This window comes from Denticeps clupeoides, chromosome 1 (genome assembly GCF_900700375.1).
Source record: "Denticeps clupeoides chromosome 1, fDenClu1.1, whole genome shotgun sequence".
Classification (NCBI taxonomy): domain Eukaryota; kingdom Metazoa; phylum Chordata; class Actinopteri; order Clupeiformes; family Denticipitidae; genus Denticeps; species Denticeps clupeoides.
The window spans coordinates 9741481-9760961 of NC_041707.1; the positions used below are offsets into that span (position 1 = coordinate 9741481).

Below are 19481 nucleotides of genomic sequence, written 5' to 3' on the forward strand. Positions count from 1 at the left end.
ACTGAGTTTGCCTGACCCTTGTAAGAAGACGATCTCCCCGCTACCCCCCACGAAGCCCTAGTTCCCTCCACGCCGCGCTGCGGCGCGTCCACGATTCCACTCCCGTCCCAACTTACCTCCGGCCTCCCTCTCCCCGACCAAACGCTTCCGGTCCTCCTCCCCAGCGCGTCCTATGTCTGCTCCCCGTGCGACGACTTGTCCCCTTGCTCCCAGCATGCCTGGAAATGCGTCCCCGAACTCCAGCAGTGACAGTTAGATTATATATGCTATTTTGCTGTAGTGAGAGAACTGCAACGAACCAACCTGGATATGAGTCCAAGTCCAAGAGGAGACATTCTCTCTGGGAAAACTAGATGGGGGAAGAGGGTCACAATATTACATTATTATATTGTGATGGGCTCACCTTTGTCTATAGAAAGATAAGCCCCTGTTACATTTGGAAGAAGTCATCATGTTATATCATTCACAGATTGACACGCCCGGGGAGCAGAGTGTGGGGACGGTACTTTACTTTTCTCAGTGGCACCTCAACCAATTGCTCACTTGTTTGAAGGACAGGCAAAAATGGACAGAACGTCATTTCATTCACAACATGCATATCGTCAACAACAAAATGTTATTTCATCCTCATAATTTTTGTCAGTGACACAAAATGAATCAGTGCTTTTGATTTCTAAGAACAAAATAACAAACTAAATGATTTCTTCCAGTGATTCTGTCATATTATTTCTTTTGTTTTACAGAACACTTGACACACACAGGGAAGCACACAGGACATAAGAAGGAAAGAAAAGTGGAGTGCATATTAAAATTCCATGGATTAACAAGGTAGGTAGGTGATCCATGCCTGGATACATTTAAATTTTGTCTTTAATATCAGTTTGGTTCAAAAAAAAATTTTCCCCACATATTGCAACACTAATTTAGTCTTACTAATTACAATACCACTAACTGAACATAGCCTAGTTCATTGCAGGCATTTTGACTGATTTAATTGTGACGATGCTTAATATGTATATGCTAATACAATAAAATCCTTCCTAATGAGGACGTCGAGTAGATCTGTATTGCATTGGTTCTTTGCTTACAGCGTTTTAATCCAGGGGGTGTGGGTCAACAAAGAGAATGAGAACCAGGCCAAGCATGTGACAAACAATTTACTGGAGGGTAAAATTGTACCAAGTTATTACTCTCACTCACATGCTAAGACAAGATGCCTGAGAAGACAAGCAAAAGGGTCTTAGTCTTAAAAAACACTAAAGTGGTCTGCTCTCTCAAGGACGCAACAAAGAGGTCTAGGTCACTGGCCGATGAGCTTGCATGGGTAAACAGCATGAAAAATGAGCAGTGAGTGTCTGATAGATAAAGTGTCTCCATCCACAAGGGGGAAGAGTGAAAAAGACAAGGGTCAGGGTCCTCTGAGACCCCACTCCCACTTCTTTACATGCAATGTTCTGCTTTCGGATGATGACAGATGGCAGACTGGAACCATCCATGTGTGGTTAGGGTCAGCAGGGATCAGAAAGCCTGCCTGAGGGCACAGTTGCAAGTGCTGTGTCGGCACCTCCCTGGAACTGGAATCAGGGGAGATGGAATGCTGCTCTCCCTCATTTTCCAACCACCGCAATGACAAATTACACGAGATGCATAAATAATATAATCGGATTTATTAGGTGAATATGGTCCGAAAGATGCAAGGTCCTCTAAATGTAAGCTGAACGGTATGTATATCAGATCAGTCCTTGTCTGCGGTCCATTCTTCATCATTTTACTAATTTGAAGTAGAACCCAAGGCATTCTGTTTCCTCTTTGCTAATTGCCACTTGTGGGAGGAGCCATCGTGCGGCATATTGACTCATAACATCTAGAACAACCAAAGCTGGGGCAGTGGTGGCCTAGCGGTTAAGGAAGTGGCCCCAAATCCGAAGGTTGCTGGTCCGAATTCCGATCCGCCAAGGTGCCACTGAGGTGCCACTGAGAAAAGCACCGTCCCCACACGCTGCTCCCCGGGCGCCTGTCATGGCTGCCCACTGCTCACTCAGGGTGATGGATTTAATGCAGAGGACAAATTTCACTGTGTGCACCGTGTGCTGTGCTGCTGTGTGACAATCACTTCACTTTAAGCTATGATAACTTATAATTGAGGAAACATACAAAAAAAAAAAAAAACTGGGTCCTGTAAAAAGAATGGGGAAAACATGGAACTACATTGATGAAGGGAGGGGACATCAGTGGTGTCCATGTTTGTCTGACTCCATCTTATGTTACCAGGAAATAGAGAGGCATGGCACAATAGAAGTTACAGTAATGAGCAGTTTCTAGTTCATTAGCACAGGCAGATTAAAATGGCAAAAATGGTACCGATGTTTCAGGAAAACCTAAACTAACGAAGAGAGGGAAGGATAGAGAAAGCAGGGAGCCTGGGCCTGGAGAATCAGCAGAGACAGAGAAAAGCCCAGATTTTGGGGGAGAACCCCCAGCATCTGAGGGGAGACGAGCCCCCGACGGAGGAGGAAAAAGAGAGCGAGTAACCACAAAGAGAGCATCTTTTATACTTGGCATTTCACTTGCTAAAAGGTTGCCACAGACCAGCTATACTGTCCTTTTCTGTTTCTGCCTGGTCCAAACAGAACTCCTGAGACAGGAGCACAGTGGTTTCACGTCATGGCACCTCAGGCCATTTGTTGGCCTTACCACCCTGATGGTACTTCTTTTTTGGGTGCGGAAGGCCACAGCTTGGAGATAAAGTAGGGGGTCTTTATTAAAGCATGAAATGTCATGGACCTGAAAATCTTACAGAGCATAGTCTAAAAAGTGGACGAAAAAAAAATATAAGAAATAAGCTCCATGGTACATTTGGTACATTTTTTGGTACTTTTTTCGTTTGGTACATTTAATTTTACATTGTTTAAATTGTACATTTGTAGATATATACAGATACATATTTATCTTATTTTTTGTGCTGCTATTACCTCTGTTTTTTGCTGCTATTACCTTCTGCTTCTATCCACTTTCTGCCGTGACAATTGCAATTTCCTACTTGTGGGACTAATAAAGGTTGATCTTATCTTATCTTATCTTAAAGAAAGAAGATACTGAAAATCTGAAATTTAATTGTATTACATGTTGTGTTTTGTAATTTGCTCTGAAATGTTACTGAATAGAGACCAAAACGTAATTAAGGCTCCTCCAGCTAATTTAAAAAGCCAACCGTGATAAAAATGTAAACTATTTCCATTCTGAGTGACACATTTCTGTCTGCCTCCACCCACACATGAAGTAAACTCATCAGGGATGCCTTCTTTGTGCTTTCACCAAACCTGTTTGCCTATATCAGTCGCAAGATTTGGCAACCCCGAAGACTTGTCAAATAATGATTACACCTAAATTTAATCCACAGTTCCAAAACGAACCTGGCTGGTCTTTTTACACCCCGTACTGAATCACCGTAATACTAAGAATACACGCGCATTAAAATAACTCTCTCTCTCCCTATCTCTCCCCATCTCTCTCTCTCTCTCTCTGTCTCTCTCTCTCTGCCGCGATTCCGTCCCCCGCAGTTCCTGCGATCTCTCCATCCAGCTGCCCACCTACCACCCGCCCCAGCCTCACCTGTCCGTGTTCAATCCGCGGAGATGCGCTTCCACGCTCACGGCCGCCGAGCACGACTGGGAACTCCCCACAATTTCCCGTTTTAACTTTTCCCACTGTGCTGCGTCGCGGTTGCCCAGCTATGGATCTTTCTTTCATGGCTGCACAGGTAAGAAAGAGAGTTTTCACTTGACAGGTGCTGCATTATAACAGACTGTGCATGCTTATTTATGCAAACGATATAATATTTACCTCGATATAATATTTATTTATAAAGATATAATATTTTCCTATAATATTTACAGTTAAGCACGTGCAGAGTAAACAACCGGTGTTTGTGTCTGGAGCGTCAATTTCCCATCAGCATTGCTAATCAGCATAAAAAAATAAAAAAACACTTTCATGATTTGTGTCACTCACTGTCACATGCCCGATGCATTGATCAGCCACATGAAAATATAATATTCAAAGTTGCTAATATGCATCTGTTAGGAAATTATTTGTGATAAACGTAAGTAGCAATGTAGTGCTTCTGTTATTAAAAAAAAACAATAATTTCTTTAAAATGTGTAATAATTAAGAGGTCTTTCTAAATTAAGACATATGTATATCTTCACGGGTATGTAGGTATCTTTCTTCACAGTTATGCTGCAGGGATTGTACACATCTATTATTCATTCTGCAGAGATGAATATCCATAAAGATTCAACATCAAAATGTAAAACTGATAACTCAGTTTATACACCTTCTTGGTGTTGCTCTCCGGCTGAATGACACTTATCTGGATTCAGTTTGATTCGTACACTGTGTTGGCTGAACAAGGCCCTTACATCTCTGGGGCTTAAAGAGTGGACCGCTGCAGGGGTCTGAGGAGTGCCGTGATCTTCACAGCACGGCTTCTGATACTGACTTCCGATAAAGGATGCATATTTATAAAGCATGAAATGAAATAGAGGCGGACTGCTGGGAACATATTGCTTTCTCGGTAAAACCTTTGTAATATAAGCTCTAGCCGTAGGAAGCAACCTGAGGCCGTAACTGCATCTCTACTTAGATATATTATATGTCTTTTAAAAATAGCACAATATCATCCAAATCTGTGACACCATTACAACACAAAAGCATGATGCAGGACACACACAAGATCCATAATTTTCTGTTTATATACACAACATTGTTACTGCTGGCACTAGGGGTAAATATTGTGAACAGCGTAAAATGTAATTTGTGTCTGATGAAATACTACCAGCTGTAAATCAGGAATCATTTGATCCACCTGGGAAATGTGCACATGTTTAGAACCATGTTTAGAACCATAGTACCGGTGGAGAAAATAATAAAATATACTATTCCATGTTGAATTTCCACACCTCCTTCAGCAGGATTTCAGCTGATTAGAGGATGTGCAGTGGACTAATTTATCCTGTTTTACACTTTAATTGTTAAAGTAAACGTCATATTTATTTCACATAGGCACAAGGCCACCAATAAAGAAGAATACCTCACATATTATAAGACAAAAACTATGGGCCACTAAGAATGAGAAAGAAAGTGTTTTTTTTTAAATGCCATATAATATTTTCAGTTTATGGTTAAGATTGATGTTAGTTTTTTCTATGCCCTTTCACCAGGAAATATATCATTTGAAGCTCTGGATGCTCTAGATACCAACACTGCAAGCATTTTTGATTGCACTCTCTAGTATTTGATTGCACTCAAAGCAAAATTTTTTGGGGGGGTTTTCCAACTGTACATGTTCTCCAATTGACGGATGGTAGGGGGTTTGGGAGGAGGGAATCAAATTAAAGTTTATGCACCCACATATTTTCTCAAGATTTCATGATTCTTAAAAACAGCACAGCTCAGTATAACATGGTTTTTAGCTCAAAGGCTCTTCAAAGTTAACTAGAGAATGAGACTGGCCTAATGGAATGGCTCATCCCCGTTTCGTGCCTATGCTTGCTTTGAAGAATGGTACAGCAGTATGAAGATTTATTTTAACCACCAAGGATAAACCCAGATTATCTAATCCAGACAGGTTCTCAGATCTCACCCTCACATGAAGACTTTACTCTTTGAGATGTTGCGCTACTCGCTGAGCAGCAATGAACGTGCACAGAATGACTGATGTTGCTTAGTAATAATTGTTCAAAATTATATGCTTCGCATTGGCCCCTATACGTAATACTTGATCTGTATCCTGATGCACAAAAATGAATACAAAAATGAATGATCACCATGTACCCGGCTAGATCGATACACATGAAGCTGAGGCAGAAATTCTGCCAGTGGTCAGTGGTCAGCCTTTGCCATACACTGTACACAAAACTATTTTTGAAAATAGATAATAGATAGATAGACAGACAGACAGTAGACAGACAGACAGATTGACTGATTTACATGCAGATATCCAGAGAGATGGACTTGTACTCACCACTGTTATGTAACTGCATTTTTATTTCTAAGAAATCAGTTTTTCACAGTCATTCCTGTCAGGTGTCACTTCTAAGATATACACATACCTGTGAGGCCTTTAGTCATATTTGTGCAGCGAGCGGGAGCAGTTTTAAAAAGCCCAAGGCAGCGCGTTGTCATTCTTGCTCTCTGCCTCTCATCGCTCACTGAGCTGGGAAGGCATCAGGACACGGGTAGATCCCAGGAAACAGCCTGCAGAACTTCCTGTTCTGTGTAGGTGGCTGACGCGTGTCATAGAAGTTCGGGGGATAAAGTGAAGCGGTGTGTTATTTCGGATTTTAACCGCATTGCAACATGCGGTGTGATTCTTGTGGTTTTGAGTTCACATTCAGCGGTTATCAAAAATTCAGCTAAAAGAAAAATTTGCATCGCGCCGTTCTCTGACACGAAAACTTTGCAGCTCGAATTTATTCCAAAAATCATTCCAAAAGGTGCACTTGACGCAGAAGATGTGCCTGGTGTACTTGCTGTGCTCCCTGTGCTGAAGAGTTGTTCGCACAGTGCTGCTGAAGCCCAGACGATACAATGGAAGCAGGACTTGCATTAAAATGTAATTAATGGCAGCATACTGTCAAATTCAAAAAGGCTCTGCGTCATTCATTTTTCATGCACGAAATCTCTCTGACAGGCGCGCTCACACACACACACACGTTCCCGGGGAGAATATTCAGGCTGTGATGTATGTGGTGGGTGGGAAAGGTACAGCCTGGACCGAATACTGAGTGAAGTGAAAAAGAAAAGTTGAGAGCATCTTTTAAGTTGGTAGCCGTTGGGACGCCGTTCAAATGAAAGCAAAGCAACTTCATCCCGTTTTCGACAACGCTTCCTGCGCCGGCGCCCGTATATTGGAGTGGAATTGTGCTATGGGGTCAGTTTATTGCTACACTGAATTGGATTCATTTGGTTTTCACACAGCAGAAATGAAAGCTGGTGGATGAGCCATTCATCACCCTTCTTTCATCTGCTGTAGGCGAACAGCCACGCTACCTTTTTTTGCCTCCGAAAAAAACAAGCTTGCTCTTGAAATGAAGTCTTGCCCGAGTGGAGATTCGATAAAAGATGTCAGCTTTCAGATTGTTCTGGGTGCCCTCAATGTAAGCAGACACACAGAAACCCCCATTGCCATTGTCAGACCAACCGTAAGAACGGCATGCTGGGTAAATTGCAGTAATCCGTGCTGTATGAAATTTGGAGAGGCTGGTGCCCCAAGGCTCCCAATAGCGGCAGTTCATGGCTTGCTTTTTTTGGTGCCCCTTTTTTTGTGTCTGCCTTCCGTTGTTGTCAATAACAGCCATTATATGTTGCTAAGCGCGTCCCCCCGGCAACAGGCACTCGCTGAGTGGATTTGTGAGGGATTCGGTAGCCGCGGAGGCAACGGAGGAAAGGATCATGCAGTGAAGCGAGTGGTACACTGCTGCACTTCAAAGGGACATTGTTCATGGTTTTCAAAGCTCTGTTGCATACCAATTTATATTTTTATCCACTAAAGGAAGCTTTTTAAGATGAGTATTAATGGGACTGTGTATTAGGTCCATGCTATATGTTGCCCAATCTTCAAGCCAGATACAGAATTGAAACATAACAACTTCTAATGACACCAGACTTGCCAGGCTTATGCTGGAACATTGTCTTAACTGGTCTAAACTGGTCTTAGATGGGGAACAGTGAACATAATTTAGCTGGATGGGCACAAATCCAGCAAAAAAGTGATCAACCCACATATTAAATCTATACAATGTAATCGAGATTTATTTGGCAAATATCAGTAATTGTCATAAAATTCAGATTATTTTGCAATTTTATTTTAAGTCTGTTCCGTATTCACTATACTATTATGTAAACTGTAGCATAATCGCACATTGAAATATGAACTGCACTATAATGCACTGTAACTAGTGTACCACGAGTTGAGAGCAAGCATCCTTGCTTGCGTTTAAGTGGGCGTGACTTTTACATGGGACACATCTAATTGGTGAGCATGATTGTCTGTGCTTTGCAATTAAACCCGTTATTTTCCCTGGCTTTTTCAAGTGCTCCACTCAGTGACATTTTGCATAGTCAAAGTTCCTATTTCTGGATGATGTTTTGGTCATGCTGATGGTGCTTTCACTCTAGTGTCTACAAGCCACACAAGTGGTTCAGGAAGTGCACCCAAGATGGCACATCAATACGAGCTGTGGCAAGAAGGTTTGCTGTGTCTGTCAACATACAGTACAGAGCAAAAGTGGGTGCAGTGGTGGCCTAGCGGATAAGGAAGCGGCCCCGTAATCAGAAGGTTTCCGATCCACCAAGGTGCCACTGAGGTGCCACTGATGCGTGACTCATTAGGTGAGGATCTCATCAAGATGAGATCAAGATGAGATCCTCAGGCACCTTGTGAGACCATATGCTGGTGTGGTTGGCCCTTGGTTCATCCTAGTGCAATCCAATGCCACACCTCATGGGGCATGAGTGTGTCAGCAGTTCCTACAAGACAGAGACATTGATCCTATGGACATTATGTCTCGCTTCATCCACTGACACCATGTTGTGCCACAAACTGTCCAGGAGTTGGCGGATGCTTTAGTCCAGGTCTGGGAGGAGATCCCTCAGAACACCATCCGCCACCTCATCAGGAGCATGTCCAGATGTTGTAGGGAGGTCCTACAGGCCACACACGTTCAATCCAACTCTCCCACACATACAACTATTCTCAGACAACCATTATTTCATTCAGTCTAACATTTATTATATTTCTCTCTTACATTCACTATCATCCTTTCTTACATTCACTTTCATCCTGTCTTACATTTACTATCGTTCTGTCTTGCATTCACTATCATACATCATTTTACAGTGATATGATCTGTGTAAGAGAGTATAATAGTAAATGAATGACAGTATGACTGCACCTGAAAGAGGGTATAGTAGTATGGATAATGTCCTATAGGATCTCTCATACCCACATTTCCCAGATGGTAATAAGGTAAAGAGAGCATGTGAGGGGTGTATAGAGTCCTTTCCGGATGCAGCATGTCTTGTAAATGTCTGTTATGGAGGGAAGTGAGACGATGATCTTCTCAGCTGTCCTCACTATCCGCTGTAGGGTCTTGCTGTCCGATGCAGTGCAGTTCCCAAACCAGACAGTGATGCAGCTGGTCAGAATGCTTTCAATGCTTTTCTATCGAAGGTGGTGAGGATAGGTGGTGGGGGATGGGCTTTCCTCAGCCTTCACAGAAGTAGAGATGTTACATGGCTTTCTTTGCTGTTGAGCTCAGGGCTCTCAATTCTCACAAACGTGCACTGTGTGCAAGAGAAGCACTCCTTGGAAGGTCAGCAGTGCAATGTAGGCATCTGCTTACAACTTGAGAGGAACTGCTTCTTGGAGTTTCATCAGGGGCTAAAAGAAAATCAGACTTTGAATGCTTTTTTTCAGTTTTCAGTTCATATTGAACATTTAAAATATTTTATTCATGTGCATTCTGAGTGCCTTATTTAGTAAAAACCTTTACAATTTAAACAGCATTTTTTTTTTCTGTTATTACACCCTGTTATGACACTTCAAGCATGCAGTAAGGCAGAACCACAAGTTGAGAGTAAGTAATCCTGAAAAAGGACTTCACATACTCACAGCAGGATTCTGACACTTTTACAGCTAAAACAACAAAATATGTCAATGTGAGAATTATAGGGGTTAAAGAGTTAAAGACCCTTCCGATGAAACCCCCCACCTCACTCCAAGAAAACTTGAGATCCCTGGTTGAACTGGTGTTGAGATCCCAGGAAAGTTTCACCTCAAGATGAGCACAGGGGCGAACACAGGGACATTTCGATAATAAGTTACTTTATAAACTGAATTTTGAATGTCTGGGATCTCATAATAATTTGCTTTAAATTTAATTGAAATACATTTACATGTGAGAGGTAACTGTGTTTTAAATGTCTGCAAAACCTTATTTTTTTAAATACACATTAAATACACATTTTTAGCATATTGGTTTAATTTTTTAATTAATGAATTAAGGATCTTTGTGTTCTTGACAATGTCCACACAAGATCCGTCATTGTTCAGTGGAGAGTGTTTTGTCCACATTCAGAAACAGATTGTTGACCTTAGACCAGTCCGTTAGTCATTGCACCTCGTCTCTATATGCTGATTCATCATTCTTGCTGATGAGACCCACCATGGTCATGTCATTGGCGAACTTGATGATGTGTTTGGAGTTGTGCATAGCTGTGGATCAGAAGGGTGAACAGCACTGGACTGAGCACACAGCTCAGTGTGGTGGTGCTGGAGATGCTGAGGTCTCTCACTCAGGAAGTCTAAGATCCAGTTGCAAAGGGAGGGGTCCAACAGGCTCGGCTTCTCAACCAGGTGCTGAGGAATGATGGTGTTGAATGCAGAACTCAAGTCTATGAACAGCATTCATGCATATGTGTTCTTATTGTCCAGTGAGGGTCAGGTGCAAGGTGGTGGCGATGGCGTCATCTGTGGAGTGGTTTGAATTTCAGTAGGTCCAGGGTGGGGGGCAGCCTTCATATGCTTCATGTTTTGCCTCTTGAAGCACTTCATCATGATGGGTGTAAGTGCAAGGGAACGGTAGTCATTGAGACACAACACTGTAGAGTTCTTTGGCATGAGCACAATGGTGGCCTTGAGACACATTGGAACGATGATGGTACTCAATGAAATGTTAACAATATCAGTAAGAATATCTGCCAGCTGATCTGCACATTCTCTGAGCCCTTTTCCAGAGATGTTGTCATAAAGACTCTGCAAAGAGTTTTCCTCACGTCAGCCGTGGTTAGACACAGCACCTGGTCACTGGGAGGAGGGTTGGATTTCCTCGCAGTCACATTGGGGAGGGGTCACTGTCACAGGCAGAGGTTGTAGACCTATAGTATGTGATGGCCTGGAGCCACATGCACCATGTGTCTCCGCTGTCCTGGAAGTGGCTGTGGATTTTCTGCTCGTGTGTATGCTTTGCTGCTGTAATGGCTCAAGACAGTTTGGCCCTTGCTGTTCTTAGGGCCATTTTGTCACCCTTCCTGAAGGCAGAGTCTCAACCTTTGAGCAGCTCACGTACCTCTGCAGTCAACCACAGTTTGTGGTTGGATGTTGTGGTGATGGACTTGACATCATCAGTGCATTTTAGGATGTTGTTCACTGAAGTACTCCTTCAAGATTATGGTGTTGTCGCCAGTGGTTGCATCCTCCCTGAACATTTGCCAGTCAGTGCACTCAAAACAGTCTTGAAGAGCAGAGATGGCTGCTGCTGGTCAGGTTCTCACCTGCTTCAGAACCGGTTTTGTGCTTCTGACAAGTGAGCTGTGTGCTGGAATTAGCATAACAGTGATTATTAACTCGTCGCTTAGCATCAGCCACGTACCAAGTTTGTTCAAGGTAGCAGTCATTAGACCCCTGATTAAAACACCTGATCTTGATCGCAGTCAGCTTTCTGTACAAGAACTTTTGGGTTTCTGGGTTTAACCCTGTTAAACCCTGATAAGACAGAAGCTCTTGTACTTGGGTCTCGAGCAGCCAGACATAAGCTGGCTGACTACATCATAACTCTGGATAGACTTTCTATCTCACCAAGTACTGAAGTAAAGGATCTAGGTGTCCTGATTGATGCAGGCATCTCATTAGATTCGCATGTAGATAATATCACTAGGATAGCGTTCTTCCACCTTAGAAATATTGCACAGATAAGAAACATCATCTCAATGCACGATGCAGAAAAGTTGGTCCATGTCTTAATCACATCAAGGTTAGATTTCTGCAACGCATTACTGTCTGGATGTTCTAGTAGGTGCATGAGTAAACTCCAGATAGTTCAGAATGCTGCAGCCAGAGTTCTAACTAGAACTAGGAAATTTGGCCACATCACCCCAGTCTTACAATCACTGCACTGGCTACCCATCAAATTTAGGATTGACTACAAAATCCTACTTTTGACCTATAAAGCTCTAAATGGTCTTGCTCCATCTTACCTGAGTGAACTCTTAGATATTTACGACCCACCACGCCCCGTGCGTACAACGGGTGCAGGGGTCACACAGCTTTCCGTTCAGTGTTTGGGACTCAGACACAGTCTCAGTCTAAACTGAAAACCTATCTTTTTTATCTGGCCTTCTGTTAGTCCCAGACACCATGTCAATTACTAAGTCCACTTAATTACACAGTCTCCCTGTTAGACACAGACAGTGTTAAATTCACCTTATTTAGGCTGTCCTAGTTAGCACAAATATACCACATATTTCAGTATCAGTTGTACAATGCCACCGTCTGCCGCTGCTTCTGTTTGTTCTTTACGAGACACTGAATCAAGCGCACAGACTACTGGAAGACCCCAGTGAAGAGACCAGCAAAAAAAATCCTGGTTCCTGGCAACTGCTAAAGGACGACGTAGCATGAAACGAACCAGAGGGTCACCACAGCCACAACCACCATAACAACTAAAGCTTCAGGGATCTTCAAATGGACCAGTAGCAACATAATATACATGTAATGTAGACCATGACACTGGACTACACTTTGGACTTCTCCACCTCTACAACTGTAGGCCTTTTTCTCTTATTGGACAAACCATCACAAACCCTGCACTGACACCATTTGCAGGCTCACTCTACCCTGGAAGGGGGTCCCTCTCTGTATCACTCCTTCCCAAGGTTTCTTCCTTTCTTTTGTTGGAGTGGAGTTTTTTCTTGTGTGCAGAGGGGTCAAATGTGAGGGGTGTCAACTGTAGGGCTTGTCAAAGTCCATTGAAATATACTGCATTCACTATTCGCCTGGTCCTGTTCTGTCCATTGCTGCTGATGAATCTCTTCTGCCTGCCTGCCCATTGCCCCAGGGAGTCACCAACACGCCAGCCTCTCGCTCACTGACTGTCTCCAGCCAAAGTCTTCCTTCAGCAACCTTGACATTGGGGTTGCATAACATTCGCAGTGGTTGTGATTTATACAATCGCGATTTCAGGTTCGATATATCGGTGTTTTGGTACCATTCTTTAGTCACGGCTGTGTTCTTAGGCAGACTTATGAATGAGCCCACTCCCTTGGATGAGATCAGCCCCACACATGAAGGATGTCTGGATGCTTTACTGTTGGCACAGAAATGATTGTAGCGCTCACCTTTTCTTCTCTGGACAATAATTTTTCCAGATGCTCCAAACAATCATAAAGGGGCTTTATCAGATAAAATTATTTTACCCCAGTCCTCTGCAGTCCAATCCATGTACGTTTTGTAGTATATCAGTCTGCTCTTTGAGGTTTTTCTTGGAGAAAAGTATCTTCTTTGCTGACATCAGTCCATCCTCCAAAAGTTTTCACCTCACTTTGCATGCAGATGCACTCACACCTGCCTGCTGCCATTCCTGAGCAAGCTCTGCACTGCAGCTGAATAATTTTTAGGAGATGGTCTTGGCACTTGTTTGACATTCTTGACAACCCTGAAGGCTTCTACTTGTGTTTACAAGAGGATCACTGAAATGATCTTAGCAGGTCCTTTTGTGGCAAGGCTGAAATGCACGCCTCTTCAGGGCAAAGAGGGACTTTGCAATTAATCTGATTACTCTTCATAACATTCTGGAGTGCTTGCAAATTGCCATAATAAAAACAGTAGCTTTGTGGAAAAAAAATTGTTTGTCATGCTCGAAACTTTTGTCCATGACTGTACATAGATATAATGTATACACACTAGATGTTGCGTTGAATGGGCCTGTCTATGGGACCGAATGCATCAAGAGAGCTGCCATCATGGGATGAAGCAGAGCTCCTTTTAAATGAATGAATGCCCATCAGGGCAAAATAAGGCATACAGAATTAAAGAACAATAAACTGGTTTATTTGAGACGAACCAGTTTTGTTTCAAATATCAGACATTTCGAGCCATGAATAAATTGATATAAAAGTGTTTGTTTTAAATATAGCATAATTTTCTGCATAAAATGTAATCTACATATAGTTATTTTTTCGTCCGAAATAAACTTAAACTACACTCCTACTACGTGCAGAACAATGCAAATACAAACACTGCAAAAAAGTCAGAAATGTTAGCTGAAAGACTCATGATAAGCCCCGTAGCTTTTACTAATATGACAAAGAACTGTACACAATACATTTTTCAGACAAGGAAAATACTTTATTTTATATTTAATCTGGTAGATGAACATCCATTTACCTGCATATTTTGTATAGATTTGTCAAGAACTATAGATAACGAACTGCAGTATATACATGTGTCAGTACCGAAGCTGTGTCTTTCCTTTTTGGTGGGGGTAGCTCTAACCGACAAACAACCTGATTGTATAACTTTGGAAAAGGATCTTTAGAACTAACTATATAATGTATACAGGTGTCAGAGCAGACGCTGTGCCCTTCCTATGGTATGGGAGTGGGAAGACAGATGCTCTGGTCTGTAACATGTTATTTTTCGAACACCAAATTTCATAACAAACAAGATGATAAAATAAAATCTTACTTATGAAATTTTATGCATTGCTTCTTTTTTCACTCATTATTACAACCATACACAGCACAAATGTACAGCATTTTCACTCGTACCATTAGAGAAGCGTGGTTGAATGACCTTGAAACCCCTTCCAAATATGGCAGTGATATTGAGGCATGTTGAGGGACTGAATGAAACATATAGTGTGTGTGTGTGTGTGTGTGTGTGTGTGTGTGTGTATGTGTGTGTGTGTGTGTGTGTATATATATATATATATATATATATATATATATGGTTTTATAGAGGAAGGCGACCTCACCCTTGTCAAGTTTTAGAAAACCCATAAACCGTAACTGAGACATGTGCTTTTTCAATTGGTCAAAGGTTTCACAATAACTTTCTAAACTACCGACAGGATTTCTCATAGTTTGCATAAGTTAATTAATTTGTGATCATAAGTCCCGTAGCCTGGCCTACATTTTGCAGTATTTTATGTATGTATAATGAGCACATTTACTAAGTCACTTTGCTTTTGCATTTGTGGACGTGGTGTCTATTATGCATGTATGTGGGTGAATGCATGCATGGGTTTTAGAGGATGTTCATTTGTAAGGCAGATTATATGAGCACTTTATAAAAAAAGTATTTCAGTCACCAAGATTAAAACATTTTTTAAGCATAGCACCATGGAAACCAGAGGGATTCTACATTCAAATGCACAAAGCTGTTACGTGTCAGAATAAGAAAAGTGCATAACTTGTCAACAAATTCAGAATTTCTAAAAAAAAAAAAAAAAGAACTGGCCCACTGAGATACATGCTCAGACATTTATATACAGACATTGTGAAAGCTGTCAAAGTAGTTCCCTTTGGATAATACAAAAAAAAGTATGCAGTGCAAATATGAATTTCATGAGATTCAACAAAAAAGGATCCTTCAGATTTTATACAGAAAGACATGCATTATAAATTTACTAAAAATGCAACACTATCAACATTTTGTAGATAATCATTTTTAATGCCAAATATTCCATTGGATTGGTAGTCTTTACAGTTTATGCAACAATGCAACATTTTCCAATAATCATAATACAAGTATTATTCATCTTCCTCCTTTTCCACCTTTCATTACATCCATAGACCTCCTACTAGGCCTTTCTCTTTTCCTCTTTCGTACAGTCTTATTGTAGTTGGCCATCTCACATGGATTAAACTGATGATGCTTGGAAAATCATGAATTAAAATCCTGCACAAAAAGGAATGAAAATGGAACAAATGAATGATGAATATATGCCATTAGGGCATAGGAGAGGGACATAGTCCTGATACATTGGCTGAAGATTTTACAACAGGAGTTTTAAAGTGTGAAATGTCAATATTTCCTTTATTCGTAACCTTAACTACGCTCTGCTTCGGGAAGCTCAAAGGTCATGGCCACAGTACATCTCTGCATGCCTGGTTTGATTGCAGCCCTGTGAGCAACAGGAACTCGGCTAGACAGTGTTTGCAACTTGGGGCCATTGATTGAAGATTAGTGTCCGCATCAGATGCGCCTCACTCAGTGGACAGGAAGCAGCTATAAAGCAGCCTGCCCGTCTCCAGCATCACTGTTGCATTTCCAGTAAAGCCTGTTGGCTCATGCTGTGTGTATGCTCTGATGCTTTGCCCTGCAGACCTCACCATCTTTAAACAAAAAGTCATTTCAACCTCCCCGCATTTTAAAAAATGTATTGCACATTAATTCAAGCTCTGGTTCCGGTGTGGGAATTTATGCCTGAAGTGGAAAGCCTTGTTGCCCTTTGTAGTCGATTTCGCTATGCTGCCTCTTTCCTCCACCGTCTCGTGCATCATTTTTTTTTCATAGAAATGTTGTGTCATATGCAGCCTTTACATGCATTTTCTCTAAAGTGCATAATTATGGCTCAGATCTGTCCTTTAATTGAAGCTGCATGCGTGATTTGAGCCTAAAGCTTCATAATGTGGAGTAAACTGTTTTATGAATTGCAGATATGAATCATTTGAATGTGTTTTAGGATTATAATCAGTATTGTGTTAAAATTGTTTTTTTTGTTACCCACTAGGCTTCTACCAATGTCTGCCAAGTAGACATTCCAAATACTTTCTTTCTCTCTGTTTTGACAGATCCCTGTGATGACGGGTGCTTTCATGGACTCATCACCCAATGATGACTACAGCACCGACCACTCACTTTTCAACTCGTCAGGCAGCGTGCATGGGACTGCAGCCACATCAGTACAGGCCCAGCCGGACGAGCAGCAGCACATGTCCAGCGATGCCATCTGGCTCTGGATTGCCATCATTGCCACCATCGGGAACATCGTTGTGGTCGGAGTTGTCTACGCTTGCACATTCTGAGCCGCTGAGCCGCCAGCATCAAAATCCCAGTCTGGGAGACAGGAGACAGGATGGGGAATGTGATGAATAACCGCTACACCATGACTCACTCTTTGGATGTCTAGTAAATCCGCTCGTCTCAGCTTCATGGAGAGGCGGTGCCACCCGAGTCCCTCACAGACTCTTTCCTCCCTTATGTTTTCAACAGCAAATATGTCCCACATGATAAATGCTGCCTTGCTAGAGGTGAGTGTAGGAATTGAAAAGGGATTATAATGTTGCGGGTGAACTGGACCTGCTTAAATGCTCCCTGTATAGATGAGAGGCAATTAAAGAAAGTTCTGCTACATCATTTGGATGAATCTGGTTATTACTCCTGTATTAGCCTGAAGCTAAGTTTTGAAGGCCACTACAAGGTAGAATCATGAAGCCTCTGTCTGTGTCTGTTAGTTCTTTCTGTAGTTTTTTGTTTTGCAAATCGCAAGATCCATAGAATGATTTTTTAATGTACTTTGTTTATTGATCTTATGCATTATTAATGTAGTAACTGTACAGAAATGCACAGAATAGTTGTTAAGGGGTTTTAAATAGGGGATGATCAACATCAAACTCAAGTTTCACATTCTTTTTGCACCAAACATTACTAGACAATCACAGTTTCTCTTCGATATCTTCACATCAGACGATCCTTCAGACGATTCAGTGCAGGTTAAATGTTCAATCACACTCAATATTGAGCTCGATAGTGCTGTAGTTGCCATAGTGATTAGGTCACCTTAATTTAGCTTTTCACAAGTCAATAACTGTCCATCAAAGCAAAAGTACAAAACATGTATATACCAATTCTTTGCTTCAACAGGCCATAATAATGTAATATATGCTATTAAAAAATAATTACATTCTCCTAAAGTGTGTCATGTTTTTCTATTATGAACAATTTTTTCCAGAATTTTAGTATCAATAAAATTTAAAATAACAACCCTGGGCGCCTGTCATGGCTGCCCACTGCTCACTAAGGGTGATGGGTTAAATGCAGAGGACAAATTTCACTGTGTGCACCGTGTGACAATCACTTCACTTTCTCACTTTCTTTCTCGTTCTAAATGGGTGAAGAAAAAGAAGACTTTGGAAACGAACCTCAACAACTATATTGAGATTATCCACAATTAAGACTAGGTTGTATGGCCTACATACTTTATTTGAGGTGTGGATTTTAATGGTGTTTATCATGGAATGTTTTAAAATTTAATTGCAATAAATGCAGTGTCAAATGACCTTGGCAAGTTCATGGCAGCCATTACTGTTTTTTTTTTTAAACAAGGACATAGCTTCCACAGTACAATCACAATACTCACAATTTGTACTTCAACATAAATTAACAAGTGCTTAGCCATAGTCATTAGGTCTTAATGTGATGCCATTTATAGGATGTTTAGTATCTTGGATGTGAAACATGAGTGATCCCATCATCATATTGCTGAGATGTAATGACTCCTCTGGCACAGGTCAGGAAATCATCACTTTGTCATTATCTTTAAACAGACTTTTGAATACGCCTCTGCTGCAAAAAAAAAAAAAATGTGCTGTTTACACAGAACACCCCCATGAATAATGGATTGCCTGGGTTAATGTGATGGCCGGACATCAGCAAATAAAGCAACGGATGCTGGGGCTCAGATGTGCCCCGAAGACCCTGAGTCTCCCAGGATGCTCTGCTGGAGTGCTCTCCTCGCTTGTCCGATGCCTGCTGACAGCTTTGCACTGAGATGGTGGCTACACTCGTGTGTGCCAGTGAGTTTGGACACATCTTGTCAAAATGTTTTGGCTCAGATAACCAGCAGGAAAACAAGCATGCGTGCAAAGCTCAATTTTTTAGACCATAACTAGCTCTTCGCATTACAGACCACATTAGACTGCAGAAAGGCATGCCTAAACAATATGTTCTAAATAATTACTTAACAACTGGACATTAATGAGCCCATTAAATAGCTGTTAATTAAAAAGTATGCCATCTACCTGTTGGGAATGACATATGGCCTGTTTTTTTTTTATTCCTGATTTTTGCTGTCCTTTTCAGCAGTGAAAAAGCAAAGTCAGCAAGAGTTAATTTTATAAGGATTACGTGAATCTGTCATTTCTCTGGGGTTCATTGCACTTCACCACCAAATAAACACCCTTAGCCAGGTTTCAAATTCTCTGCAAGTGTCAGGAAACCTGTCATAATTTAATGATGAAGGGGTTTTGAGACATTTAAACAGTATTTTTTTTAACTATCACATCCATAGGCTATTTATGCCAGTGCATCCTAGTCTTCTGTTCAACCGAAATAAAATTAAATCTACATGCTCAACATCTAAGTACCTTTCCAGGAAGAAATTGACCTAGATAAGCAATTACGTAGCAATGCAGTGCATAAGAAGACTCAAAATACACAAACAGAAACTGATCTGTTCTCTTTCTCTGTTTACAGGCTGCATTTATCAACCAAATGTCTTTACTGGGTACCGTGATAAAATTCACGACAAATTCATCACAAATAAACTGAGCAGGTCAAGCCACACTGCTGCACCAAGGACACATCAAGCAGGACAACACAGCAGGCTGGTCAGAACCGCTTGAATAACATTTAA

General features: G+C 41.5%; 1 protein-coding gene across 2 annotated transcripts; it reads left to right on the top strand.

The window, feature by feature from the left end:
* The first annotated feature begins 783 nt into the window (after positions 1 to 783).
* On the top strand, positions 784 to 17780 carry LOC114797233 (uncharacterized protein C14orf132). Of its 2 annotated transcripts, XM_028992006.1 has the most exons (3): positions 784 to 828; positions 3561 to 3760; positions 16639 to 17780. In XM_028992006.1, exons 2-3 carry the CDS (start codon positions 3734 to 3736, stop codon positions 16870 to 16872), a joined length of 261 nt encoding a protein of 86 aa, XP_028847839.1. In that variant the 5' UTR covers positions 784 to 828; positions 3561 to 3733; the 3' UTR covers positions 16873 to 17780. The 2 variants fall into 2 exon arrangements, with proteins under 2 accessions (XP_028847839.1, XP_028847830.1); XM_028991997.1 differs by lacking the exon at positions 784 to 828 and having other exon boundaries at positions 3507 to 3760.
* Positions 17781 to 19481: the final 1701 nt, after the last annotated feature.